The following is a 27,907-nucleotide window of genomic DNA, read 5'->3' as shown; positions in this document are numbered from 1 at the left end:
TTCCAAGCCTATCTTTTATCGTCCCGTTTTCTTTATGTCCTCTTCTGTGGGTCCAGACGTATCCGTTGCAAGGCGCTAGCTTTTTACTCTTTTGAAAATACTGTACTTTCTTCCAAGTTGAAAAGCTGCTGGTCCGGTTTTTTCTTTTAAGAATAATGAAAACGAGTACTATATTTATAATTATTTGCAGGGTTGAACTAAAGAGCAGAGTCTTCTGTTTAGGGAAGCTAGGTTTGCTGAAAGGGAAGTCTGTCTGAGCACCAAGGAGTGGCAAAATTACTTACACGTTGCTCTGCAAAAATGCCCTTTTGCACCGTTGTTGCTGCTTTTTTTTTAAAGCGGATTATTGGTTACAGTTTTTTTCCACAGTTAGTATTACCTAAACATCTTTTCACCAAAGCTAACACATTGTGAAAAAATGTCAAATATTTGTACGCGCGTGTGGATCATTTTTTGGGGAGCTAAATAAAAGAGTAGACTGAATTTGCATAATGTATGCAGTGTTTTAATATGAAATAGAGCTAAATGGTTTTCTACTAAAGGTGTAAACTCACCAAAGCCCTTTTGCATTAACTGTAAAGATACTCTTTCTTCCCCCAATAACTCTCGGAGTCGGATGACGGTACCAACTTCTTTATTCAAGTACATACATACAAGGAGCGCAAAGCATGTCCTGCGCCCAGCCTGCTCGCGCTCTGAATGCCGCGCTCCGCCTGCCGCGCCTCTACGTCAACGCACGTCACGTAGCCACGTGACGTGCCGTGCAAGCGCGCTCACTACATATCTCCCTTTTTTCCAAAGAGTTATGTAAACAAGTCCTGACTCATATCATAGTCTCTGAACCTCACTGGTGGGACCACCGCCCTGCCCCTTCTCGTCAGTCTTACCGGGGAATTGGCAGTCGTTGCTTCTTCACTCTGTCCACTCTCTAGCGCAGCCGCGCCAGGCACACTCCGACTGCTGTCTTCCTCCGGCTGATATTCTGCACTGGCCCCTTGATCTTCGTTACTACTTTCTCCTAAGTCCAGGTCTTCACCTCCATAGTCACTGGAGTGGTCACTGTTGCTCTCACTCTCATCCCTGTTGTCTCTGCTTCTCCAGTTGAGTATTTTATTGCACCTGGCCATGCGATCCTGCGACCACACGTTTCCATCGCTCAGCAAGGCCGCCCGGCCCTTGATTTCCACAACTCTCAGGGGCCTGCTGTACTTACTTTCCCCTTTTCTCTGTAGAGTGGGCAGTCTTACTCTCACCCATTCCCCCTTTTCGAGGGCCGTGTCTTTTACATTCCTCCTCGCATCATAGTGTTTGGTATACACTGCTTGTGCCTTCTTCAGATTGGCTTGCACCACTGCCGGTGACCACTCACTCTTGATAACTCTGTCCTTCCATATCCTGTTGTCTTGGGTGAACGGCTCCTGGCCCCTTAATATCTGGAAAGGGCTATAGCCAGTGTTCGTGGGAGTTATCCGATACGCCCACACCATGTGCCATATCTCCGCCTCCCAGTCTTTGTTGTCTGCAATAGCCGCTTGTATCGAGCCCATCACCACTCTATTGAAGCGCTCCACCAACCCATTCCCCGCCGGGTGGTATATGGATGTGTGTTTAGACGCTATTCCATTTCTTTGCATAAATTGGTTCCATCTGTCAGAGCGGAATTGGGGCCCATTGTCACTGAGGACACACTTAGGGATGCCCTCTCTCACGAAGGTCTCTGCCATGAAGCTCACTATTTTCTCAGTGTCCATTGTTTCTTCGATCTTTACTTCCGGCCATTTCGAATAACGATCCACCATTACACAAATGTATTTCTGTATACCTTGTGCATTCAGCACTGGCCCCAAAATGTCTATGGACAGTTCCTCCCACGGGTTTTGTGGAGGATCAATCTTTCCCAGGGCAGGGCGCAATGGTTTGAGCGTTTTGTCCGCGCCTTGGCACCTCAGGCACTCTCTCACGTGTCTTTCCGCTCTTATGTCCATTCCTGGCCACCAATAATTCTGCTTGGCCCTTAGTTTCAGTTTTCCCACTCCCAGGTGGCCTTCGTGTAACATGTCCATCAATCTGGGTATCATCGTTGACGGGGGTATGACTCTTTCCCCTCTGTATATAAATGTTCCCTGGTCATCCATAGATAGTTCCTCTCTCACCTCGAAGTAGGGAACAAGGCCACGCTCTAATTTGCATTTGTCCGGCCAGCCTCTCACAATGTAGTCCTTCACTTGCTCCATGTTCGGGTCTCCGTCATATGCCGTTTTCCATTCCTGTTTGCTGATAGATACTTCGAGGTCCTCGGTGAGTGCGACCCACTCTTCCCCCGCCTCGGGGCATTCTGTGCTGGGCTCCATCGCTGCCGCCCTACTCAGGTAGTCCGCCACTTTGTTCCTGTTCCCTGGAATGTGTTCAACATCATAGCGGAACTCCATTAATTTGAGCGACATTTTCGAGATCCTCGGTGTTGCTTCCGCATGTCCACTAGATGTGAGCACTTTGAGGAGGGGCTTGTGATCAGTCCTCAACCGGAACCTCGTGCCCCACAGGAACTGCCGGAACCGGGACATGGCCCACACCACCGCCAACATTTCTTTCTCAATTACACTATATCTCTTTTCAGTGTCATTCAGGGTGCGGGATGCGAAGCATATGGTCTCGACTCTCCCCTGACCTCGGTCTTGCATGAGGACTGCCCCCAGTCCTTTATCACTTGCATCTGTGGTTAGTATGGTGCTTCCTTGGGGGTCGAACCCTTGCAGTGGAATTGCCCCTGCCACTTCTCTCTTTATCATTTCAAATTCCCGTTGAGCTTCCTCTGACCAACAGAACTCGCTGTTCTCACGGGTTGACAGCCTCATGTGGTGAGTTTTCGAGGCGAAATGTTCAATGAATTTCCCATAGTATTCCGCCATTCCCAGGAATGACCTGACTTCCTCCTTGGTAGCTGGTGATGGTGCGTCGCAGATCGCCTTTACATTTTCACTCTTGGGAGTCACACCTTGAGCACTGATTTCGTGGCCCAAGTACGTTACCTTCTCCATCCCTATCCGGCATTTGGCCCATTCTGCTGTGAGGCCCTTCCCTTCCAGGATGCCCAACACCGCCTCCAGCTTCCTGTCGTGGTCCATCCTGTCCTGGCCCATCACCAATATATCATCCTGGAAGTATTGCACTCCCTTGAGGTCCTGAAACAGCTGATGCATGAGCTTTTGAAATACTGCAGCCGCCGAGGCTAGTCCGAACGGCATGCGGCGGAATCGATAGCATCCGAAGGGAGTTATGAAGGATGTTAAGCTGCAGCTCTCTGGGTGTAACGCTATCTGGTGATACGCTGAAGTCAAGTCTATGGTGGAGTACCTCTGAATACCCCTTGTGCTGGCCAGCATCTCCTCTATCCGGGGAAGAGGAAACTTCTCCACCACTATATTTTTGTTCAATTCACGTAGGTCCACGCATAAACGGACCTTTCCGTTTGGTTTCTTCACCACCACCAACGGCGATAGCCATTCAGCACAGGCTATCGGCTCGATGATCCCTCTTTTCTCCAGCTGTTGAAGTTCTTCCTTCACGTCGTCCCTCACTGCTAGCGGGATGTTCCTCACCTTGTGTGCCACCGGTACAGCTCCTTTTTTGAGTACGATCTTGTGTGCAAATCTGTCGAGTTTGCCCACTGAGCCTCCGAAGACCGTTGGGAACTTCTTCCTCCATTTATTCATGTCCAGCGCTTCCTCCGGCTCCGTCAATAATATCTGTTCCTTGCCTCCTGGGTCCAGCTTGATGCCCAGGTCTCCTTGGTCGAGCCACCCTAGGACGGAGGGACCTTTCTCGGAGACATACAGTTTGCACCGGGCCTCTCTGCCCCTGAACTCGAAGTTCAATCTCCTGCACCCGGCCATGGGGATTCGATCACCGTTGTAGGTAACGGGACGTATGTCCAGCTTGTCCAGCTCGGGGCCCAGTCGCGGAGCGAACTTCTCTTCCCACACGCTCCGGGGGATGATGGTGTAAGGCGACCCTGTGTCTGCCACCACCTGGACTTCGACGCCTCCGATCTTCATTTCCATGACGGGTTTCATCGTTCTTCCTCCGCCGGTGCCACGGCCTCGGTCGTTTATGCTTAATATTTCGTCGTAGATGCAGAGGACTGTGATCACCTCTTCTTCTGCTGCTTCTTCTGGCTCCTCCGATGCTTGGGCCACGTACTTCACTGCGTTCTTGGCTGCCTTCTTCCTGCACGCCTTTTCAAAATGGCCGATTATTCCGCAGAACGTGCATTTGGCGCGAAGCGCAGGGCACTTCCGGTCGTGCGCCTCGTGCGTCCAACTGCCGCATCTGTAGCAAGGCCGTTTGTTATTTCCGGCCTGTTTGCCAGGGTTGCCTGGGCTGTTCCGCCATTTGTCGGGACCCTTTTCTGGCTGTTTCCGTGCCTGATTATCCTTGTGGTGTTCTTCCTCGTCTACTTTGTTCACCGTCCCGCTGGGCACGATCTCCTTCTTCGTAGCCGCAGCACATCTTCGTGCCAGTTCAGCCCTTTTCACTATCACTAACACGTCCTTGAGAGAGGTGTCCCCTGCGGCCCATAGCTTGTCCTGCACGCTCGTGCACGTGGTGTGCATCACCACTTGGTCTTTTATGAATTCACTTTCCCAGTTGGCATATTTGCACGATACCGCCAGTTTCTTCAACGCCGCCACATACTCTTCCACCGTTTCCCCGGGTAGTTGCTTCCTTTGCTGGAAGTTAAACCTGTCTACTGAGACGCACACCGAGGGTTTGAAGTGTTCTTCTAGGTCTTCCAGCGCATGGGCATACACATCGTCATCCTCTGTCTCTCTCTTCTTCGGCACCAAGCTTTTGTAGATCCTTAGACCTTCAGGGCCCAGATTCAGCAGGAGGATACGTTTCTTTCTCGGCGGCTTGAACTTCTCCTCACTCTCGTCTTCCATCACTTCTATGAAATTGTCTATGTATTCCTTCCAGTCCTCCCATTTCATGAGCGGTTCTCCTGGTCGGGGAAGGAACTGGACTGGCGCTATCGCGTAGCCCGCTTGTGCATTCATCTTCTCCGCCCGGGCTGCGGGTAGCGTACCTCCCAGGCTTCTCGGACTCCCTGGTGCACCGTTTCGCTCTTCCTTCTTGAGCAAGGGTGGAGGGCTGTTCCTTTCAGCCCTTTCCTGTTCGGGTGGAGTAGCCAGTGCGTATCCCGGTGGGCCGTGACCGTGACTGGCTTCCTACCTCGGTTGTTCAGGGTTCTTCGACCGTCGCTATTTGTGCTCTCGGTGCTCTGTTCTCCTTGCTGATGGTTGCGTTGCGCTCCTTGCCGTGCCCTATGAGGATGGGGTCGCTGTGCGTACCCTCGGGCCTTCCTCGTTTCTCCTGCGCCACCACTCCGTTCCGCCGTGCTTCTCGTAGTCTGCGTGGTGGGGGTCGTGGGTCAGTATCCCACCCTCGTCGCCACTGTAAAGATACTCTTTCTTCCCCCAATAACTCTCGGAGTCGGATGACGGTACCAACTTCTTTATTCAAGTACATACATACAAGGAGCGCAAAGCATGTCCTGCGCCCAGCCTGCTCGCGCTCTGAATGCCGCGCTCCGCCTGCCGCGCCTCTACGTCAACGCACGTCACGTAGCCACGTGACGTGCCGTGCAAGCGCGCTCACTACATTAACCATGCGTTGGTTCAAAAAACAAGCGCAGTAATAATTAGGACTAATTTGCGGATTCATGTGATACGAAGTTATGTCAACAAATATTTGTTTTCTTCACCCTGAAAAATGAGACAAAATTGTGGAACTATTTCTAAACACACATAACACCGTGATTTGTTTTGAAATCAATTAACGTTTAAGAAAAAGAGGGTGTGAGCAGGGCCGGCTTAAGCACCCGTGGCTCCTGGAGCAACAGTTTTTGCCCCCCTTCTGCCCATGACTGCCTCCTCGCAATTCCTCACTACCACCCGACAAAAGTGCCCCTCATCTCTCCATAGCCCCTCTCTCACATACGTTTAATTTGCTTAAAGCACTGGTTTAATTTGCTTTAAATCACTGGTAACGGCTGCCTTTACCAATCAACTTAGCTATTTATATAAAATACAGATCTGTTCTTTGCAGCCGGCATATTAACCCTCTGCGATACTTAATGGCGAGTCAGAACTGCTATTAGACTAAACTCAGATTTCTCTCTCTAGCAAGAACATTAATCACAAGAGTTATCTTGACATTTTTATTGCTGACGAGCTCAGCTCGTCATCCGCACACGCCCCCGTGGCTGATGACGAGCTGAGCTCGTCATCAGCATCGAAGGGGTTAATACATTTGCAGCAGGTGCTTTTAAATCTTAAATTATTGCTAAACACAGTGACCCACTGAGGTGAGTGTCATGTCACCGCCCAGTTTGGCTGTATGGGTCGCACCACCCTAAAGCTGCCCATAGGCCTGAAGGCAGGGGCAGCTCCTTCATTAGGGCGAGGAGCGTTGCCCCACTACTTTCTCACAACTTTATGTTTCTGCTTCTCGCACTGCCAGAAAGCAGAAGGGTATCTCTCTATGAAACCCCAGATTAGTGCGGTAGTGTCCTCCAGCCATTTCCAGCGTAGGAAAATTCGCAAAATCTCTCGCCTACTCACCACCGAGGCTCTTACCCTGGCCCTGCTAGTGTTAGTCATTTCCAGACTCGACTACGCAAATGCATTGTATGTAGGCATCCCCGACTACCAAACTAAGAGACTCCAGCTGATCCAAAATCAGGCAGCTCGCCTGATTTTTGACCAGCCTAGTAACTAACATGTTCGTCCCTTTCTAAAAAGTCTCCATTGGCTCCCGGTCTCTGCACGTTGCAAGTTCAAGCTAGGTTGCATTATCTTTAAATCCCTTGCAGGTGACGGCCCCTCCTTCATCTCTTCCCTTCTTCATCCATATGTCCCTCTTTGCAATCTTCGTTCGTCTCAGATGGCCCTGCTATCAGTTCCGAGATTCAAGAGGAAGAAACATGGTGGTCTTAGGTTCTCATTCTTAGCCCCCTCCTTCTGGAATGCACTCCCCCTCCCTTTAAGGCTGTCTTCCCCATACACCAGGTTTAGATCTCTTCTTAAAACTTTCCTGTTCACCAATGCCTACAATTAGATCTGTCCTCACGCTCTTTTCACTGTTCCCTCAGCATAAGCGCCAAGAAACCTTAAGGTGTAAGCAGCGCTATATACATTTTTTAACATAACATAACATGTCTGGTTGGGGGCGAGCTGGTGGGCAGGGGGGTCCGGGAAGAGTTGCTTGCCCAATGCTGTGGGCCCTGACTGTTTGCTGGGCCCTCTGCGGCCACCAAAACCAGTCATGCGCACTCTGGATTTCCTCTATGTAGGCTGTCTGGCCTCCCCATAGGCGTCCGGCAGGACTCCGTCCTCACCAATCACTGTGCCACTGGATTCAAGCTAGCTTGGCTGATAAAGGGTAATACTCAGAACCCGGTCCCAGGATACTTGTTTCCGGTCCAGGGAGGACCTGGCTTGGCAGTTCACTCTGGATTGTTCCCATGAGACAGAGGGTCAAGGCTGTTTTTCATATGGCTGATTCTTAACTGGGGTGTCATGGTGAGCAAAAGAACAATTGTTCTGCTTAAATTCAGTGGAACGGCGAATCGAGTCAGAAGCCTCTGAAAATTTTGGAGGCTTCTGACCCGATTCGCGTTCCACGGAATTTAAGCAGATTGCGGGCGGTCTTGCTTCTTATGGGGATCGGGATTATTATTTAACCCGTAACAAACAGGATGGCCTAATCCAAACGGCTAAAGTCGTTCGAAGCATATCCCTGCGCTGAAATAGGATAGCAGCAAGATTAAACTGGTGATCACATTTATATATGGTCCCGTATCCCGACTCCTTTAAGTAGTGCATAGGAGTTTCGAACCTGGCAAAGATAACCATAAAATGGTATCACAGAATTAGTTGTGAAGTCTTGAGGTCCCTGGGCGGCCATACATGAGATTTGTAACTTGTTTGTGGGATTCAGATTTTTAATCCTGAAGAAGGTGTTGGCTTTTTAAATATGTGCCAAACCGAAACGCGTTGATGCAAATTATGATAAGAAACAATGTCCCACTAGGTATCAATAATAAAGACAGGTCAAAATTATGCATACAGTACGTATTGCAAGAAAGGAACACCAGGGAGTCTCAGTACATTTTGTGAGAGGGTTATTAATCACCAATTGCATTAAACACGGGAAGCACAGTTAAAGGCAGCACTGTACATGAAAAAACATCATGAAGCAACCCAAAGAACACTTGGTGAAAATGTGATGACGCAGTGATAGTGACGACGCAAGTGAAAGTGAAAAACAGCGTGGTCGGCGCAAAGTGATAAAAACAATCAATTAAAGGCTTTCACATTAAATATATACAATTAGGCAAGTTGAATTTGAGATAGTGATAAGCCTATTGGTAGTGCGCCATGAAATCGCGCTGTTGTTGTCGACGGCGTTTCGATCCTCTATGATTCGGGATCCTCTTCAGGACAGGGTTGGCGTTGAATTAAGGTGCTGGAAAATAGGTACACTAACTGGATCCAGTGGTGGGTAGTGGGTCCAGGGCCTCGTACACATTTAATGAGTGTAGTTACAGGTAACGGTTACAGCGCCTGAATCGCTGGAAGCAGAGCGTTGCAGGTTAAGAATCAAGCGATCACGCTGGGCGATTAAACATTCTTTTCCGTCTGGGTGGAGTGCCTGGGTTAGTCAGGCAGCGGTTGCCGATTTGATCTAGGCAGTGGCGTCCCGGGACGCCACTGCCTAGATCAAATCGGCAACCGCTGCCTGACTAACCCAGGCACTCCACCCAGACGGAAAAGAATGTTTAATCGCCCAGCGTGATCGCTTGATTCTTAACCTGCAACGCTCTGCTTCCAGCGATTCAGGCGCTGTAACCGTTACCTGTAACTACACTCATTAAATGTGTACGAGGCCCTGGACCCACTACCCACCACTGGATCCAGTTAGTGTACCTATTTTCCAGCACCTTAATTCAACGCCAACCCTGTCCTGAAGAGGATCCCGAATCATAGAGGATCGAAACGCCGTCGACAACAACAGCGCGATTTCATGGCGCACTACCAATAGGCTTATCACTATCTCAAATTCAACTTGCCTAATTGTATATATTTAATGTGAAAGCCTTTAATTGATTGTTTTTATCACTTTGCGCCGACCACGCTGTTTTTCACTTTCACTTGCGTCGTCACTATCACTGCGTCATCACATTTTCACCAAGTGTTCTTTGGGTTGCTTCATGATGTTTTTTCATGTACAGTGCTGCCTTTAACTGTGCTTCCCGTGTTTAATGCAATTGGTGATTAATAACCCTCTCACAAAATGTACTGAGACTCCCTGGTGTTCCTTTCTTGCAATACGTACTGTATGCATAATTTTGACCTGTCTTTATTATTGATACCTAGTGGGACATTGTTTCTTATTACAATTAACGTACCCAGTCCCATTTTGGTCTATGGGTTATACTCCTGTCTCTTTCACTCGATGCAAATTATGAGTCACGATACGTTAAGTCTGTGAAACAACTACTCCAACTATGATAATATTAAATGTTTTGGAGTTTGATTGCGTTTTGGACTAGTGTACTTGCCTCATCCTAATTGGAACTATTTCCCTTATTTTTGTCTCCCACTTTCTTTTTTACTGTTTATGTGGATTATTGTATCATTTTTGTGGGTATAAGCGGTGTGGCTATTGTAAATTCACCCAAAGGGAAAACTTTGCTTTGACAATCTGTTCTCATGAGGCAGAGGGTCAAGACTGATATGCATATGGCTGGGTCTAAACTGGGGTGGCATGGTGAGCAAAAGAACAATGGATTTAACCCAGATCTCTTGACTGTGGGTAATCGTTTGATTTAATCAGAATTCCCACCATCATTTGTTTGCGTAGCACTTTTTGCCCTAAGTGGGATGGGTATGCTCAGACGTGGATCCCTTGCTCACTGTGCCCTTGGATTTAAGCTAGCCTGGCTGATAAAGGGTAATGCCCAGAAACCGGTCCCAGGATGCTTGATTCCGGTCCAGGGAGGATCTGGATTAGCAGTTCGTTGTGGACTGTTCCCATGAGGGACAGGGTCAAGACTGATTTGCATATGGCTGGGTCTAAACTGGGGTGGCATGTTGTGCAAAAGAACAATGGATTTAACCCAGATCTCTTCACTGGGGATGAATATATGATTTAATCAGCATTCCATCCATCATTTGTTTGCATAGCACTTTTCGTCATAAGTGGGATGAGTATGCCCAGACGTGGGTCCCTTGCTCACTCTGCCACTGGATTCGAGCTAGCCTGGCTGATGAAGGGTAATACCCAGAAACTAGTCCCAGGTGGCTTGTTTCCTGTCCAGGGAGGCCTGGCCTGGTAGTTCGGTCTGGACTTTTCCCATGAGGCCCAGGGTCAAGACTGATTTGCATATGGCTGGGTCTAATCTGGGGTAGCATGGTGAGCAAAAGAATGATGGATTTAACCCAGATCTCTTGACTGAGGATGAATGTATGATTTATTCAGCATTGCGTCCATCATTTGTTCGTGTAGCACTTTTTGCCATAAGTGGGATCGGTATGCCCAGACGCGGGTCCCTTGCTCACTGTACCACTGGATTCAAGCTAGCCTGGCTGATGAAGGGTAATACCCAGAAACCGGTCCCAGGATGCTTGTTTCCCGTCCAGGTAGGACCTAACTTGACAGTTCGGTCTGGACTGTTCCTATGAGGCACAGGGTCAAGACTGATTTGCAAATGGCTGGGTCTAAACTGGGGTGGCAGGGTGAGCAAAAGAACAATGGATTTAATCGAGATCTCTTGACTGGGGGTGAATGTATGACTTATTCAGCATTCCATCCATCATTTGTTTGCTTAGTCCTCACCAATCACAACGGTGCCATTGCCACGTTGTGATTGGCTTAAGGGAGGTGAGGGGAGGGAAGCTGCCTTCCTCCAGGAAAGCAGCAGGAAAACGTGGGACCCGGTCAGGAGCGGAGGCGGTGCAGGACCCAGTAAGGTACGTTAAAAAAAAATATTTATATCCCCCCACTCGCGAATCCCTGTGTGACAACCCCACCCACGAGTCACTCAGACCTTTGGACGGATGACGCCAGATAAATGCAGAATAAACATCTATTATAAGGCTTGATGCCTGGATTGGGACTGAGTCCTGATCCCTGAGTTTGAAACAAGCTTTAGGAGAGCTCACTCCATAAAACATAATTGCACAGTCTTACATCACCATACTGAAAATAATGTTCCCGAAATTATTTTTTGTATTCAGTATTTATTGGCTTCTCCACAGCCTTTATTAGATAATAGGTCATGGCCATGAAGTAAACATAAGACGCATGGGATGTCAAATACCCTTGCCATGATTTCAGCTATTGTGAATCACAAATCCATTGCAAAGTCACAACAACCATAAAACCAGCACACAGCAAAGTTCTAAACACTCTAAAGCAAGAACCTACAATATTAGCATAGTGTATCAAATTAACAATGAACCTCCAGAATGTGGCAGGGAAGTGTGGGTACAAAATAGATAATTGCAAATGTATCTGCAGTCCATTTGCAAATGGCCTTAAAAACAGCTGAGTGCACTCTCAAATTACTAACAAGTGGAAGCGGGGGTTGACCAAGCACATGCTGTAAAACAAGACCGAACATGTTGTGCAGACAAAATTGTGGCCAGGTGTGCCATAGCGAGAAAGACACAATTATATTGAGCTTATCAGAGGAGGAAAAGAAAAATGGAGAGAACATTTTGGCACAGAGTTACAGTCTTTCTCAAAACATAGGAGGGGGCATGCCAGGCTGGTTTAATAGTCGAGTTATAGTAGACATCATAGATGATCTATAGCCTGTGTTAGGCAGGCTGACACCATGCAGCCAGTCTATGCCCATGCATTTTCAAACCCTGCATTCAGTATGCCTGTTAGTATCAAAAAGGTATGGATGCACAATAGCTGTTTCATGTGGCACCGAAAGTTATGCCCTAGCTAGGGCATTCTGGATTTTGTGTGGATATTGTGTAGTCCAGAAGCCACACTCACAACATGTTTGCAAGTTCCCCAGATGAATTGCAGGATGCAAAGGTGAAATTCTATGGACCCAATCAATTCTTACATATAGGTTATATGAATTGGACACACATCTTGATTTATCCTGCTTCGGAGAATTAGTATTTGTGCATAAACACCATACAAGTGATGTGCAATGCAGCATGTCGCATTACAGACTTTGTGGCACAGAATTCAGCAACCACAGAAAAAGTAACATATGTTCCACCAGAGTGCCTTTTATGACTGGGGAGCCACTACCACTGAAACTATTTGCTGATGCATGTCCAGCACCCATATATCTCTGTTGCGGGCAACAGTGCAGAAACCATATACATCCAAGTGTGACTAATTGGGTCACTAGTTCGCTAGGGTTTGAGCCCCAGTCACGCAGCATCCACAATCCTAGTCATCATGATAAGGCACGACCAACCCCCAAATTAACCTCTACTCACCACCTGGTAGCTTGGCACATAGCCGTCAGGCATAACTTTGAGGCAATGTGTAAAGTTTTTGTGCAATACTTCAAACAGTAAAAACACCACACAAGAAGAATCCCACACCATGTTATAAAAATGGATCTTAATTTAATGAATACAACAAGACTAAAAAGGCTAAAATCCAATCAGTAAAACCAAAGTTATGAATATTTAAAGAATTAAATGCAAAATAGCACCTGAAAGCATAAAGGGCCAACCGTGGCTATCTGCTCGCACTGAACCATGTCAAAGTCAAAAGTTCAGACCAACCCAAAGGAGCGCAGGTCAAATACAGTCCCAGATTAGTCCCGCTGAAGTTCTTCGTCTCAAGATTTGTGCCAAGAGTCCCATTTGCAGTGGAGAGGGTTGTGAGAAGCAAAGAGAGTGTTGCAGGCGGCAGTTGGCAAGGTGCAAAGAGCAGGCCAGATGTCATGAACGAACAGGCTGGAGCTATGTTTTGGCAAACCTCTGTGGGCTGTCAATGCTGCTGTGCGAAGAGATAGGTTGGCGGTGGTTCATGCTCCTTTTCTGAGCGAGCAGCACGGTTCCAGCGTGAACTGGCCCATTCACAGTTGTGAAGAGCCCAAAAGCTAGAATTCAAGAACTTGAGACATACACCAAGGGTTCAGACCTGAGAGACATCACTTGGGAGTCAGGAACTAGCTGTAGAGAGGCTGTTCGGGAGCCTTTTATCTCCCTGAGGCTCAGATCAGGAGGCCAGCAGACTTGCCCTCTGAGTCACTCTGGGGTCATGGGTTCGAGGTCAAGAGGGAAGCAGGGCTGTGCAGCAGGGCAGCAGTTCCTTCAGAGTAGCAGTCTAGCAGAGTGTCAGTCCTTGTAACAGCAGAGCAGTCCTTCTTCCTAGCAGGGTATCCACAGGTCCAGAAGTGTAATGAAGTTGTGGTGTCTGAGGTCCCTCTTTTCTACACAGTTGTGCCTTTGAAGTAGGGTAAAGCTTCTAAAGGCTTGCATTTGAAGTGCACAGATGCCCTGCCTTCCTGTTCCTGGCTTTAGTCTAACTATGTAGCTCTTTGTGTGGAGACTGGACACAGACTCTTCAAGTGTGAATAAGGCTGGGCCCAGCTCCTCCTTCCCATTCTGTCAGTGATGGTCCATCCAGTCCCACCTACGCTCCATTGGGTGTCGCTGGGTAGAAGGAATACAGAAAGCCCAACTGCCAACTACACACAGTCATATAACCCAGTGACAGACTGCAGGCACCAAATGGCTAAGGCAAGAAAATGCCAACTTTTTAAAAGTGGCATTTTCAGAATTGCAATTTAAAATGCAACTTCACCATTAGATAGGATTTTAAATTAGGATTCCAGAGACACCAAAATTAACTGGTTATCCTTTTCCATTTGGAAATTACTCTATGTAATAAGGTAAACACAAGGAGATGATGGACGGAGCGCTGAAACTTTTCTCACAATCACGCCCAGTCACAGATCTGGGTTGAATCTATCATCATTCTTTAGCTCACTTCACCAGCTCTGTTCAGTCCCAGCTATATTTAAATCAGTCTTGACACTGTGCCTCATGGGAACAGTCCAGCCCGAACTGCCAAGCCAAGTCTTACCTGAACCGGAAACAAGCCTCCTGGGCTGATGTGGCTGATGTGGGTAACACCCTACATCAGACAGGCTAGCTTGAATCCAGTGGCAAAGTGGGCAAGGGACCCACGTCTGGGCATACCCTGCCAACTTAGGCGAACAAAGTAAACACAAGGAGATGATGGACAGAGTGTTGAAACTTTACTGACACTAACGCCCAGTCACAGATCTGGGTGAAACCATCATCATTCTTTAGCCCATTCACCACCTCAGTTCATGTAATCAGGTAACACCTATGTTATCCTACTGGAGAGATAGACGTTGCAGTAGAGAAAAACAAATTGAAACGTTTTTCACTAACAGGAAATATTGAACTTTTAGATACACTGCGCCCTGCCCTTGGGCCATCCTGGGCCTACCCAATGAGTGACTTGTTTGTATTAAAAAGGAAGGTTTGAGTTTGAAAAAAGGTTTATTTTACCAGGTGGAACTGCACGGACAGGTTCTGCAATGGCATAACATGTATTTGTAAAGTGCACTTTCACCCAGAAGGGTCTCTTTGTGCTAAATAACAGTTGCTTATTGTTACCTAACTCAATTGTACTCATTTTATCGACCTCAGAAGAATGAAAGGTCAAGTGGAACTGCCAATATTGGAACCTGTTACGAGATCAAACATAGTCCTCTAGGATGGATACTTTGTACCACTAAGCCACCAGACCCAGCTGGCCTGAGAAAGGGCTACCAATTAGGTGGGTGGCAAATCAGTGCTGTAGATCACTAGTAGCATTTAATTGTCAGACCCTGGACACTTGTAGAGCACTTCTCTAGGGACTTTTAAGTAAATTGAATATGCCAATTGGGTACTATAAGCCAACAGAGTCATGTTTTAAGCAGAGAGCACAAACACTTTAGTACTGGTTGGTAGTGGTTAAATGCACAGAGTCCTAAGGCCAACAAAAAGACAAATTCATTAAAAATAGGAGGAGTGAAGGCAAAATAATAGGGAGTGACCCTGCCGAAAGGGCCAGCTCCAACACCAAGGGTCATAATATCTCAACTCCCTAGACCTTCGGTCCAGCCCAGCACTCTCCCCAGCAGCTCTGCTCACCGCCGCAGCCTCGAGTCCTCTTCCATCAGGGTTCGCGCCAGCAGCCCTCCACACACCTTGGTGACTTGTATTTTGTTCTGGTATTTGGCATCCGCCGGTCTCACTAAAGAATAATGTTTATATAGTTGTTTTATTGCCTAAGTTTCTTAATTTTGCTGATCAACTTATTCTTCTTTGCCTGAGTTGCTATTCCATTTTTACCGGCGCTGCTGCCCCTGTGGCCCCTCCCACCCCGACTCAGTCCCCGCTCCCCTCTTCCCACCGCCGGCCTTGCCCCCTCCCCTACTTAATGGCAACTGCTGTGGGGAGGGCATGGTGATCCCTAGACCTTCGGTCCAGGCCAGCACTCTCCAGAGCAGCTCCACTTCACCGCCGCAGCCTCAAATCCTCATCTGTCAGGGTTCGCACCAGTAGCCCTCCTAACATCTTGGTGACTCGTGTTTTGTTCTGGTATTCGGCACCCGCCGGTCTCACTAAGGAATATTGTTATTTAGTAGTTTTCTTGCCTAAGTTTCTTAGTTCTTCTGATCTACTTATTCTTCTCTGCCTGAGTTGCCATTCCATTTTTACCGCTGCTGCTGCCCCTGCAGCCCCTCCCACCCTGACTCAGTCCTCGCTTACTCCTCCCCATCACCGGTCCCGCCCTCTCCCCTACTTAATGGCGATCGCGCAGTGGCAAGCCCGTCTGCACCCGTTCGCGACCCAACCGCGACTAGAGCCAGGAACCCTGGATCTTCTAGGCCCCACCACTACAACTCAACCACCCTCCGTGCACTCAATCCTGGAAGACACACCGACTGCGTAAGATCCTCGCTGAACACCACCCAGGGACAGTTCTCATGCAGAACCTGCCACAGATCCTTCACCATTGACAAAGATCCCCACTATCGCTGATGGTCCGCCTGAGGCGCGCACCACCGAAACCCTCACATGCATCCTCCTCAATGTGCACTTCCTGCACCGACTCGCCATAGAAATCTGAGACCTGATTGACACCCTCTCGCCCGACATCGCCTTCCTCGCGGAAACCTGGACCAACATCACCTCCGGCCCGACATCGCCACGGCCATCCCTGACGGCTACAACATCCAGAGAAAGAACCACCTCCACCACCCAGGAGAATGACTCACCATCGCACACAAGACCCCACGCCGACTCTCCACTTCCAGCACGAGTGACCTTCACTCCAACACAGAACACCTCCACCTCCACTTCCAGATCCAGACCTGCCCCAGAACCACACTACGGGCCTCCTCATCTACAGTCTGCCAGGACCTTGCACCAAGCCTGCAACCACCATCGCCAAGCTCGCCGCACACCATGCAATCACCTCCACGCACTGCATCCTACTCGAGGACCTGAACTTCCACCTCGACAACTGCAGCAACCCCGACTCCACCACTCTCACCGTCCAACCTCGCCAACCGGGGACTGAAGCAGCTCGTAAACACGTCCACCCATAGAGCGGGTCACACCCTCGACCCCATCTTCACGGGCGGAACAAACATCCGCTTCAGCCACCCCAGCCAGCCCCTCTAAATGGACCACCATTGTGTCCATTTCACCTTCAACACCACCACCACACCCAAGCCAGCCCCGCACCCGCCTCAACGGAACTGGAGCAAGGTCACAGAGGAACACCTCAACACCACCCTCCGCCAAAACCCACCCAGTACCACGACCGACACCAACTCCTCAGCAAGAGAATTTCACCGCTGGGTCGCCTGATGCTCAGAAGAGCTCGCACCCCTCCGCCACCCGGCCAAACAAAGCCCGCTGAAGGCTGCCTGGTTCACCGCAGAACTGCAAAAAGCTAGGCGCTCCTGCAGACGCCTCGAGAAAACCTGGCATAACCAGAAAACCACAGAAGCTCGAATGACCACAAGAGCGCCCTGAAGGAATACCACCAGCGCATAAGAGACACCAAACGGACCTTCATAAGAGACAAAGTTCTGACCAACACGACCAACACCAAGGAACTGTTCAACTTCATACAGCAGTTCACAAAACCCACCTGCGAAGCCACCAACGTCACACCTTCCCAGGAACTCTGCCACAAGCTCAGCTCCTTCTTGCACCTGAAAATCAAGGTCCTCTACGACAACTTCAGCAAACCAGTGCTGGGCACCACCCCCTATCCACCACCACTGCCACCGACAAGCTGACCATCACTTCCTGGGAACCCGCAACCGTTGAATTCACCACCACGACCATGAAAAAAACACACTCCAGAGCCCCTACGGACCCCTGCCTACGGCACATCTTCCACAAGGCCACCGCTGCCATTGCACCCAAACTAGGACGGACCATCAACGCCTCCCTCAGATCCGGCATCTGCCCAGAGATTGAAAACGGGCGGAGGTGAAACCCCTCCTCAATAAACCAACGGCCGACTCAACGGGCCTTAAGAATTAAGTGCCCATCTCTATCCTCCCCTTCGCAGCAAATGTCACAGAGAGACTCGTAAATGCCCAGCTAACCACCTTCATCGAAGAGAACTCCATCCTAGACTCCTCCCAGGCTGGATTCTGCAGCTCCCACAACACCAAGTACGCCCTCCTTGCCGCAACTGACGACATCCGCATGCTACTAGACCAGGGACACACTGCAGCCCTCATCCTTCTAGACCTCTCCGCTGCCTTCGATACCGTCTCACATTGCACACTCGCAGCCAGACTTCACGATGCAGGGATACAAGGAGCCGTCCTCACCTGCATCAGATCCTTCCTCTCCAGCAGTACCAGATGATTCGACTGCCTCCCTTCGTCTCCGAACCCACGAAAATAAAATGCGGAGTACCCCAGGGATCAAAACTCAGCCCCATGCTCTTCAACATCTACATGGCCCCCCTCGCTGCCATCGTCCGACAGCACGGGCTCAGCATCATATCCTACACCGACGACACCCAGCTCCTCCTCTCACTCACGAAGAATCCTGAAGACACCAGACTCTGCTTCCAGGAAGGAATGAAGAACGTAGCAGCCTGGATGAAAGATAGCTGCTTGAAACTCAACTCAGAGAAGATGAAGGTCCTCATCCTCGGGCCCTGCATCTCTGCCTGGAACAACACCTGGTGGCCCACCGCCCTTGGGAGCCCACCCACCACTACAGACCACGCACGAACCTCGGCATCAACCTCAACTCCTCCCTCTCCATGAACCGCCAGATCAATGCAGTCCCTTCCACCTGCTTCTATTGCCTTTGCATCCTCTGTAAGACCTTCAAATGGATGCCCCTGACTGCAGAATAACCATCACCCACGCACTCATAACCAGCAGACTGGACTACAGCAACACCCTCTAAGCCGGAATCAACAGAACTCTTCTTTACAAGCTCCAAACCATCCAGAACGCAGAAGCCAGACTCCTTCTCAGGACACTGCGCCACGAGTACATGACCCAACGCCTACGAGGCCTCCAGTGGCTCCCCGTAGAGAATAGGATCCCCTTCAAACTCCTCCCCCATGCTTACATATCCCTCAACAACATCAGACCCAAATACCTCAATGAGAGAGTATCCTTCCATATACCCAAGAGGAACCTCCGCTCCGCCGACCTCGCCCTGACAGAGGTCCTCCGCATCCGCAGAAACATAACCGGAGGGAGTGCCTTCTACTACGTCGCAGCCAAGACCTGGAACAAGCTCCCTGTGAACATCAGATGCTCCCTGACCCTGCGCACGTTCAGTAAGGACCTCAAGACCTGGCTCTTCGACTAATACAGCGCCGCTCCATGCCCTCCCAGCGCCTTGAGACCCTCATGGGAGAGTAGCGCACTTTACAAACCGCTGATTGATTGATTGATTGGTTGACCTCAAACCATGGACACAGAGGGAATGAAGGTGCAAACATGTGCAAGTACCGATCAGACCAGTGACTGAACGTGCATTTAGCATGCTGAAAGGCATATTTTGCTGCCTATGTAAATTGTGGTAGTAAATTGGAATGCACACCATAGGCCTACTGCAAAATTATTGCCACATGCATGATGGTGCGCAACATTGCCATGAAGCGGGTGTTGAAACTTGAACTTGAGTATAATAACTGAGATGATAAGTCCCCTCTCCCACCGCCTCTGGAACAAGAAGCAGCAAGGGCTGCAGTGGGCATGGCATGCAGGTAATATATGACTAACATCTGAATCTGACTTAGATTACCAAAAGGATTAAAGTGCTCAAATATTGCACATTTACGCAGTATCATTTTTATATGTTTTTTTGTTTATTCACAGGTTGGCGAAGAAATAAGTAAATAATGGTAAGTCCTGATGAACAATCCTGAGAGTATAATTTTTACATATGCATGGACAATTTTAACATATGACTACAATTAACAATCCCAGTCTCCTCCGCAACCTTCCCACATTGTGCTCCCAGATTTGCACCCTTTCCTGAGCATTGTACTACTACACCAACGTTTCAGGTCTGATGCACATTATTCCTCTCCACCACAGAAGTATTGCTGGGACTTGAGGCTCCTCTTTCAAAGCACCAGGCACAGTTGCATAATTAGTTGCTTTTGCCATGTATAACTCAGCACACCTTTGACTATGCTCTGTGACACATCTGCACTGTTGGGAACAATGTCTACCTGCAGGTTGACAATGCAGCACAATAGTATTACTGTCACTTTAGTCAGCCTGCCAACTCCCTGAAATCCACCCACTAAGTGGCATTTCTGTGTCTCTGTGTCAGTGGCTCTTCATGGACCTCTCCTTACAAAACTGTCACAGCCTCACGTAAATCGACAGTGCATGTAATGGTCTAAAACGTATGGGCAACACTGAGTGGGCCAACTTTCCCTCTCGATAGGGGCATTGTCACAGTATTTTCATCATGGGATTTAAAATTAAATAACCTAAATGTGGCAGTCGGTCTACTAGCATGTCACTGTGGTTATAATGTTTGCTGTACCCTGGTGGATATCCTATTTCTCTTGGTTTGACAGTAGGATCTTTTGTTCGAGGTGGTGGATGTGACACCGCTGATTGTCTGATGACAATTTCAGGTGTAGTTGTGTGTTCCAGATTTTGTGCACCTTAAGCTGTGGAATAGCAGTTAATGGTAGTGCACTGCAATTTGGATCAACTGTTTCTACTTTTTGTTCTTCCTGGAGCAAGTGATTTGGTTTGTCTCCTGTTGGAGCAGAGAGTTTTGTTGGGTGAAGGAGTGCTAGGTGCCCATGTAAATTGAGATGAGTAAGTGACAGTACATATTAGCATTCTGTATGTGCTGAGTTAATCGAAGGCTAGCAGATATTTTACGTTTTTTTTATTTCACACTGTGCATGGCACGCATGGGAAGTGTGATGGTATTGCACTACAGGGCTTATTTCATTTGACATATCTCTTTGTATCCCATAATGTACTTTATGATTTTGTCTGCAGAGATGCAGAGTTATTTGTGCCTGTGCATTGTGAATTATGAGGAAATGGGGTGTATTATATAACGTATTGCGTGGTTGTGCTCCCTCACTGAGTAATACACTTACCAACCCTTTTAGGACCCTTACATTTTGTTTGTCAGAATTTCTGCTCAACCCGTGATAGCTGTGGCTCTGAGCAGCAAGGCTTCCACAAAGGAAAAGGTGTAAATAATTCAAGCAGAACCAGAATAATGTATTTTTACTTACATTTAGACACCACAACCACCAAGATTCACTTGTGGGTTCCAGAGATATGGAATTCACAAGGTATAATAAACTGGGTTATTTCACTCAACCGCGAACAAGCATTTGCAAATTCATTCAATACTACTTGGAATGCGGCAACTTAACAGTCACTTTAATTTGAATTTGAATTTAAAAACATTTGTACAGCGCTCGCATACCCAGCGGTTTCATGGCGCTAGTGGTGATCAGTGGATGGCAGCAGCAGAGAGATTAAGGGTAGGCTTGTGTGAACAAAAAAGTTTTAAGGTTTTTCCGGAACAGGGGATAGGAAGGTGAGGTGCGCAGAGTAACCGGGAGGGAGTTCCAAAAAGTTGGAGCCAGGACAGCGAGTCTCGCTCCGCCCGCCCTCTGCTTTTTAAAGCGAGGGATGGTAAGGAGGGCCAAATGGGCCGAGCGAAGTTCTCTGCCTGGGCAGTATGGTTTGATAAGAGAGCAGATGAATTCAGGAGCAGTGCCCGCTCTGGCTTGATATGTAAGGCAGCCGAGTTTAAACAGGGCACGCTCTCTTACGGGGAGCCAATGTAGTGTTTTGAGTAATGGGGTGACCCGATGATATCTAGGGAGGCCATGGATCAGGCGGGCTGCCTGATTCTGCACCAGTTGTAGTCGATGGATCATGTATGCAGGGGCTCCATTATAGACTATATTACCGTAGTCTATACGGGACAGTACCATGGCCAGCATGATGATTTTTAAGGCTGAGGGGGAAAAAAAACGAGAAACTTTCCTGATTACTCTGAGGGAAAAGAAACATGAAGAAACCACGGAGTTGACTTGTGGGTGAACAGTGAGCTGGGGATTAAGAAAGATTCCCAGAGTTTTCACTTTGGACACCGGGAGTGGAGGGGCACCAAGGGAGGGTGTCGTAATTGGCCTGGCCGCGTTAGCGATTAGCTGAACCTACACGTTGTTCTCCTTAACTTGGCTATATATGAAAACGCCATCTTGAATACTGCGGCGGCCATCTTAGATCATAAGCGGCCTCGTGGCCGGCGTGCCCTTTAGTCCGTTGTCCGTTCCAATGACCACTTCAGTCTGCCCAGCAACAGGCTATTTTTAGCACTGGTCAAGCTTGCACATGCGCAGTCCCAACTGACCAGTAAGCCTTTAGGAATGTGCACCAAACTGACCAGCGGAGTTGTGCCCCTCCAATGAGCTGGCAGTGTTCCAAAACATGACCATATATGTACATAAATGTGTCCTAACTTGTGCCGCCTATCTTTTATTGCCCCTAACTGTATATAAATTGGGGTCACACCGGTGTTCGGTGTGATACCTCTTGCATTACCGAAGGGTGCTGTTTGAGTGTACCACCACCCCATGGGGTCTTAATAAACTTGTTCTTTGCCTTTTACAGTTTCCGTGCCAACAGTTCTTGAGTGTAAGTGGGTTATCTTTGGAGCATGTAGGCCTTGGGAACCCTGATTACTTCAAATTGGCGACCACGAAGGGACTCATCGGCGACTCGGATGCCCAAAGGAGAGGTCGTGACGAAGGCTTGGAAACTCGCCATGGACGCGCGCTGCCACGAGTGACCCGAGTCTTGGCTGCCACGGTGTTTTTTCCTTTCCTTCCGATCTGACCTTCCAGGTGGCGCCGGTCTCCGACTGAGTTTTCGAGTGTCTGCATCGCTGAGATAGTGCCGTTTGGCTGATTTGGCTTACAAGACCTTGGCAGTTGGAATCTGGACGTTTGAGAAGTTGGGTAAGCTTTGTGTTCGGTAAGGTAGTCTTCGGACGCTTACTGAAGTTCTATGATTTGTGATCGGTAAGGTAGTCCTCGGACGCTTGCCGAAGTCCTACGATCTATGTTCTTGATTTGAGTTAGCTAACATTGTGATTTGAGATCTTTGAACTTATATTTTTAGTGCACTTCACATAGGCAGGCATGTAGAGATGTTTCTCTGAACTTTGTTCTTTTTTTCCTCTGAGCGGCACAATCGTGTGAAGTACTGTAAGTGCCATTTTGTGCGGTGTCACGTTTTCGTGATACTTTTCGAACATGCCTGTTTTCAGCACACTCCGAGGGATGTGCTGTCTTGGAGAGGGTACCTCAATTAGGTTAGCAGAAGCACAGCCGGCTCCCCCAGAGGGAACACCAAATCGTGAGATGTATATAAAATTTGGCCTCCCCCCTATAATGTACAGCAAATTATGGCATAAGTATACAAAATCGGATCCTGAATTGCAATGGCCTCTACATGGGTCGTTCGATTTACGTAAAGTACAGTTTGTGGAACAATGTTTGTTTCAACGCAGGTCTAGACAAAATATGTTTGATTGTGTGCGAATGTGGGAGAAAGCGGTGCGTGAGCGAATGAAGCGTGAAGTTGCCTTGGCGGACAAAGAGCAGCGCAAGGCTGCTCGGGATAAGGCTTTACAGCTTGAGGAAAAGGAGGCTCAGGAGAAGAAAGAGAGGGAGGAACGGGAACGTAAATTGCAAACGACTGGTCAATTTCCTATCCGTCGACCGCTTTATCCTGTCCTTAATAATGAATATGATGATTTTTCATTGCTAGATCGGTCACCGCCTCCGTACGTTTCGCCGACGGCACCAGCTGCAGATTCGGAGGACGATGGACAGGATAAGTCGGAACAGAAGGGGGTATCTGCTCTCAGGTTTACTGCGGAGAGGTCCGCACATTTGCGTAGTTGGGCTCGTAAAGTGAATAAGAAGTGTGTTTCTCAGGATCAGTTGCTTACGGAGAAAAAGGCGTGGTCGGATCTTGAATTGATGTATTTTTTATCTAGTTTGGCAGATGAAGTTGTTGCTGCGTATCGTGAACTTTCTGTCACGTTAGAACCTAAATCGGTATCAGTGTATCGTGAGAATTTGCTTCAAGGTATCTTTGATCTTTCAGATGTTGATGACCTATTCACGCAACTGATCCAGCTGCGAGACGAAACGACGAAATTACGGGAGGAGCGGAAAAGGAGGCAAAAGGAGTCCGAATTGGAGAATAGCGGGCAGGCTAAGGAGTGTTCTCTCCGTGGTTCAGATAAGAGTTCTGCGTTGCATGTTATGCCTATGCGTGAAGCCGCGCCCTTGTATGTTCCACCTAAAGGGGATGGTACAGATGATGATAAATTATCGAAAGATGCGAAAGGGTATTTTGTATATAACTGGGTATATACGCCTTGGAATAGAGCAGATGTTATGGCATTGAAAAACTCTTTACCTGACCTTCGTAAAAATCCGGCGGCATTTTATGAAGGGGTGGAAGGGGCTATTTCGTCTTGTGTGATGACTCTTGTGGATATAGATTTGTTCTTTGGGCTAATTCTGCCACCTGATATGTGGAGACAAATTCGTAAAAATAATGATGAAACGATACTGGGGGGCACATGGACAGAAATAAATGCTGCCGATTTAGATAGGGAACCAGCATGTAAGCCTTGTCAGTTGATTCTAGATCTTCCGGCGGCTATGTTGAATAAATTGAAGACGCTTGTTCCCTCTAAAAAGATTGATTGGACTATGCTAACGTCGTGCAAACAGAAACCCGATGAAACGGTCTCAGACTTCTTTACACGCTTCGAGGAGGCATTCCATGATTACAGTGGTCAATCTTTAACAGACGATACGGGTCGGCATTTGTTTGTAGATAAGTATGTGGCTAATCTCCTACCGGAGATTGCAAAACGATTGAAGTCGAGTGAAAGTTCCTGGGCCACGGCGACCCCTGCGTCCTTGTTAACTATGGCTCAGTATTATGAGCGGCAGGAATTGGAGGCTAAAGAAAGTGTTGAGAAAAAGGCGAAGGAATTGAAAACGAAGGTGATGTTGGCGCAGGTTCGGGGAACACAGGGTAGAGGGAATGATAGAGGTAGACGGGGTGGAGGAAATACGTCGTATGGTCGTACAGACATTGCGGAGGATCAGTGCGCTTATTGTAAGGAGTTTGGGCATTGGCCTGAAGATTGTCCGGTACTTCGTGAGCAGCGTAGTCAGCGTGGTCGAGGAGGTGGAAGGTCGAGGGGAGGTTATACGGGAGCGAGAGGTAGCGGAAGTGATCGTGGTAGGGTTGAGGAGAGGGGCCGTGGCCAGGATGAACGAAATACGTTTGATAGGCGGAATCAGTATCAGATTTCGGAGGGAGAGAATGTGGAACACCAGGATTATGTGCATGCATAGGACTGCGTAGGATGGGGTAAGGAATCAGTTGAAGTGCCGGTAGGTCAGCAGGGTCCATATGTAACAGCGGGTATTCTGGGTTCTACTGATCAATTTCTTGTCGACACTGGGGCTACACGTAGCGCTTTGTCGAAAAACTTGGTTCCAAGGGCTCCCCTGTCTGGCGAAATGATTACATGTGTAGGGTTTAATGGCACACCCTCCCCCAGCCCATTGTCCAAGCCCCTTGCACTATGCCTTGACAAATACTTTAGTTTTGGTCAATTTTTGTTATCACCCCATACACCAGACAATATCCTGGGTATTGACTTGCTTAAATATTTTCGAGCAACGATACGTTGCGCCCCTGAGGGAGTGTGTGTTATCCTGAATGACAATTATCCTGACCCCGATAGGTTTTACGCCATCTCAGATGTTCCAGCTTTGGCCTCTTTACCACATACGTTATGGGCGACCTCCGATACGGATGTGGGAGAGATGCGTATTCCACCAATACACATTACTGTTAAGGAGGGGGCCCCTCTGCCACGAGTACCACAATATAAGATTTCGAGAGAGGGTGAAATTGCATTGACACGCATTGTTCAGGATTTGATTTCTGCAGGGGTTGTAGAGGAGGTCCGTTATAATGTTTGCAACAGTCCTATTCTTCCGATTCTCAAGAGAGATACTGACGGCAAAATCTATCGCTTTATTATTGATTTGCGAGAGATTAACAAAATTGTCATTCCACAATACCCGGTGGTGTCCGATATTACGACCCTGCTTACCTTGGTTCCACCAACGGCCACCACGTTTAGTGTCATTGATTTAAAGAATGCGTTCTTTTCCATCCCTGTTCATCCTGATAGTAGGTACCTGTTTGGCTTTACGCTCAATAATAAATCATATAGATTTTGTCGTGTTCCCCAAGGTTATACTGAAAGCCCTAGCATCTACAGCCAGGCTTTGAAAAGGCAGCTTGATTCGTTTAAATTGCAGTCGGGCGTTGCTCTCATCCAGTACGTGGATGACCTCCTGCTTGCTGCTGACACTTATGCACAATGTGAAGAAAGTACAATTGCGTTGCTTTCCTTTTTGGCACAGAACAATCATAAGGTTTCGAAAAAGAAGCTCCAATATTGTAGACCCCAGGTGACTTACCTTGGTCATCTGTTGTCTAAGGAGGGGCGTGCATTAACATCTGATCGAATTCAAGCAATTCTAGACACACCAGTCCCCTGCACGCAGAGAGATGTACGTGCCTTCATAGGGTTGACGTCCTTTTGTAGACAATGGATTATGGGTTTTTCACACATTATAAAGCCTTTGCTAGCGTTATTGTCTAAAGCTACACCAATGCCCTTAGCATGGACAGATGAATGTCAGAAGGCTTTTGAACAGTTGAGACAGGCCCTTTGTTCCGCACCCGTGTTAGGCACACCGGACTATACGAAACTTTTCACATTGTACGTGCACGAGAATGATGGGTGCGCGTTGTCAGTGTTAGTGCAACTACACGGGGATAAGCAGAGACCATGTGCATACTTCTCTGCCATTCTGGATCCTGTAGCGCGAGGGTTGCCTGGGTGTTTTCGAGCGGTGGCAGCAACAGCAGTGGCCATACGACAGAGTGAGGGAATAGTGTTATCACACAAACTGTTGGTGTTAGTTCCTCACGCAGTAGATGCCTTGCTAAACCAAACAAAGACCCAATACCTTACGAGTGCACGGCTAACAGGATATGAGCTGACACTCTTGGCGCCACATATTACACTGAAAAGATGCGCTACTCTGAACCCTGCCACTTTATTGCCCTATCCGGTCGAGGAGGGTCAGGAAGAAAAACATCATGATTGTGTTTTCCTGACCGAGGAACAGACAAAGGGTCGTGTCGATTTACAGGATGTCCCACTTCCAGATGTGGATGGGGAACTGTGGGTTGATGGATCATGTGTAAGGCTGCCAGATGGTACGACTTCCGCAGCCTATGCGATCACGACACTTAAGACAGTGGTAGAAACAGCTAGGATACCACAAAAATCGGCTCAGGCAGCAGAGCTGATAGCTTTAACAAGAGCCTGCGAATTGAGTACTGGTCTATGTGTGAATATATACACGGACAGCCGGTATGCCTTCGGAGTGGCACATGACTTCGGGCTACTCTGGAGAGAACGTGGGTTTTTGACATCACACGGAGAGCACATTATGCACGGAGAGCTAGTGCGTGATCTCCTAAATGCGCTGCTTGGCCCAAAGAAAGTAGCGATAGTGAAGTGCAGTGCCCATAAAAAGATCACGGATAAAGTGGGCCAAGGAAAGGCCTTTGCAGACAGCATAGCAAGACAAACGGCTATGTCCCGAACTAGCTCCCCCATGTACGTGATACAGTCACAGGCTGAACGATGGAGTGATGCTAGGGCAGAAATACTGGATATTCAAAAATCAGCTACTGAATCTGAACTTGCGGCATGGGCAGTAGATGGGGTACTAGATGATGAGGGTTGTTGGAGAAGCAAAGACATGGAGAAGTGGAAATTGCCTGCGGCTTACTTGCAGGCGATGGTCCAGATGACACATGGACTGGCGCATGTCGGAGCTCTTGCAATCACTCGGCTTTTAACACGAGTTTGGGAACATCCTGAGATTGCTAACACTGCGAAGAGAGTAGTGCAGACCTGCCTGGTTTGTTTACAGCACAATCCTGGAAAGGGGACCCATACTCCGAAAGGAGGGTTCGTTCCACCTTCTGCACCATTTGAGGTTCTCCAAATGGATTACATCCAACTCGAGCGCTGCAATAACCTGAAGTACGTCCTAGTGGTGGTATGTGCTTTAGCAAATGGGTTGAGGCCTACCCCACGAAAGACAATACGGCTCTGACAACAGCCAAGGTGTTGCT

At 48.3% G+C, this 27,907-nt stretch overlaps 1 protein-coding gene across 2 annotated transcripts in view; it reads left to right on the top strand.

Moving 5' to 3' along the window:
- The window catches only part of SH2D1A (SH2 domain containing 1A), a 665,119-nt gene that overhangs the window by 489,341 nt on the left and 147,871 nt on the right, over positions 1 to 27,907 (top strand). Inside the window, exon 4 of one of the 2 annotated variants that reach the window (XM_086966742.1) lies at positions 19,454 to 19,479. The exons of the other annotated variant lie outside the window; for it this stretch is intronic. Within the exon in view, the coding sequence (XP_086822868.1) occupies positions 19,454 to 19,477 (24 nt within the window). The 3' untranslated portion in view covers positions 19,478 to 19,479. The remainder of the gene's footprint in view (positions 1 to 19,453; positions 19,480 to 27,907) is intronic. 2 annotated transcript variants of the gene reach the window in all.

This window comes from Lissotriton vulgaris, chromosome 4_1, assembly GCF_964263255.1.
Source record: "Lissotriton vulgaris chromosome 4_1, aLisVul1.2, whole genome shotgun sequence".
NCBI classification, from domain to species: Eukaryota; Metazoa; Chordata; class Amphibia; order Caudata; family Salamandridae; genus Lissotriton; species Lissotriton vulgaris.
The sequence above is the reverse complement of the archived record's forward strand: the minus strand, read 5'-3'. Positions and strand labels throughout refer to the sequence as shown.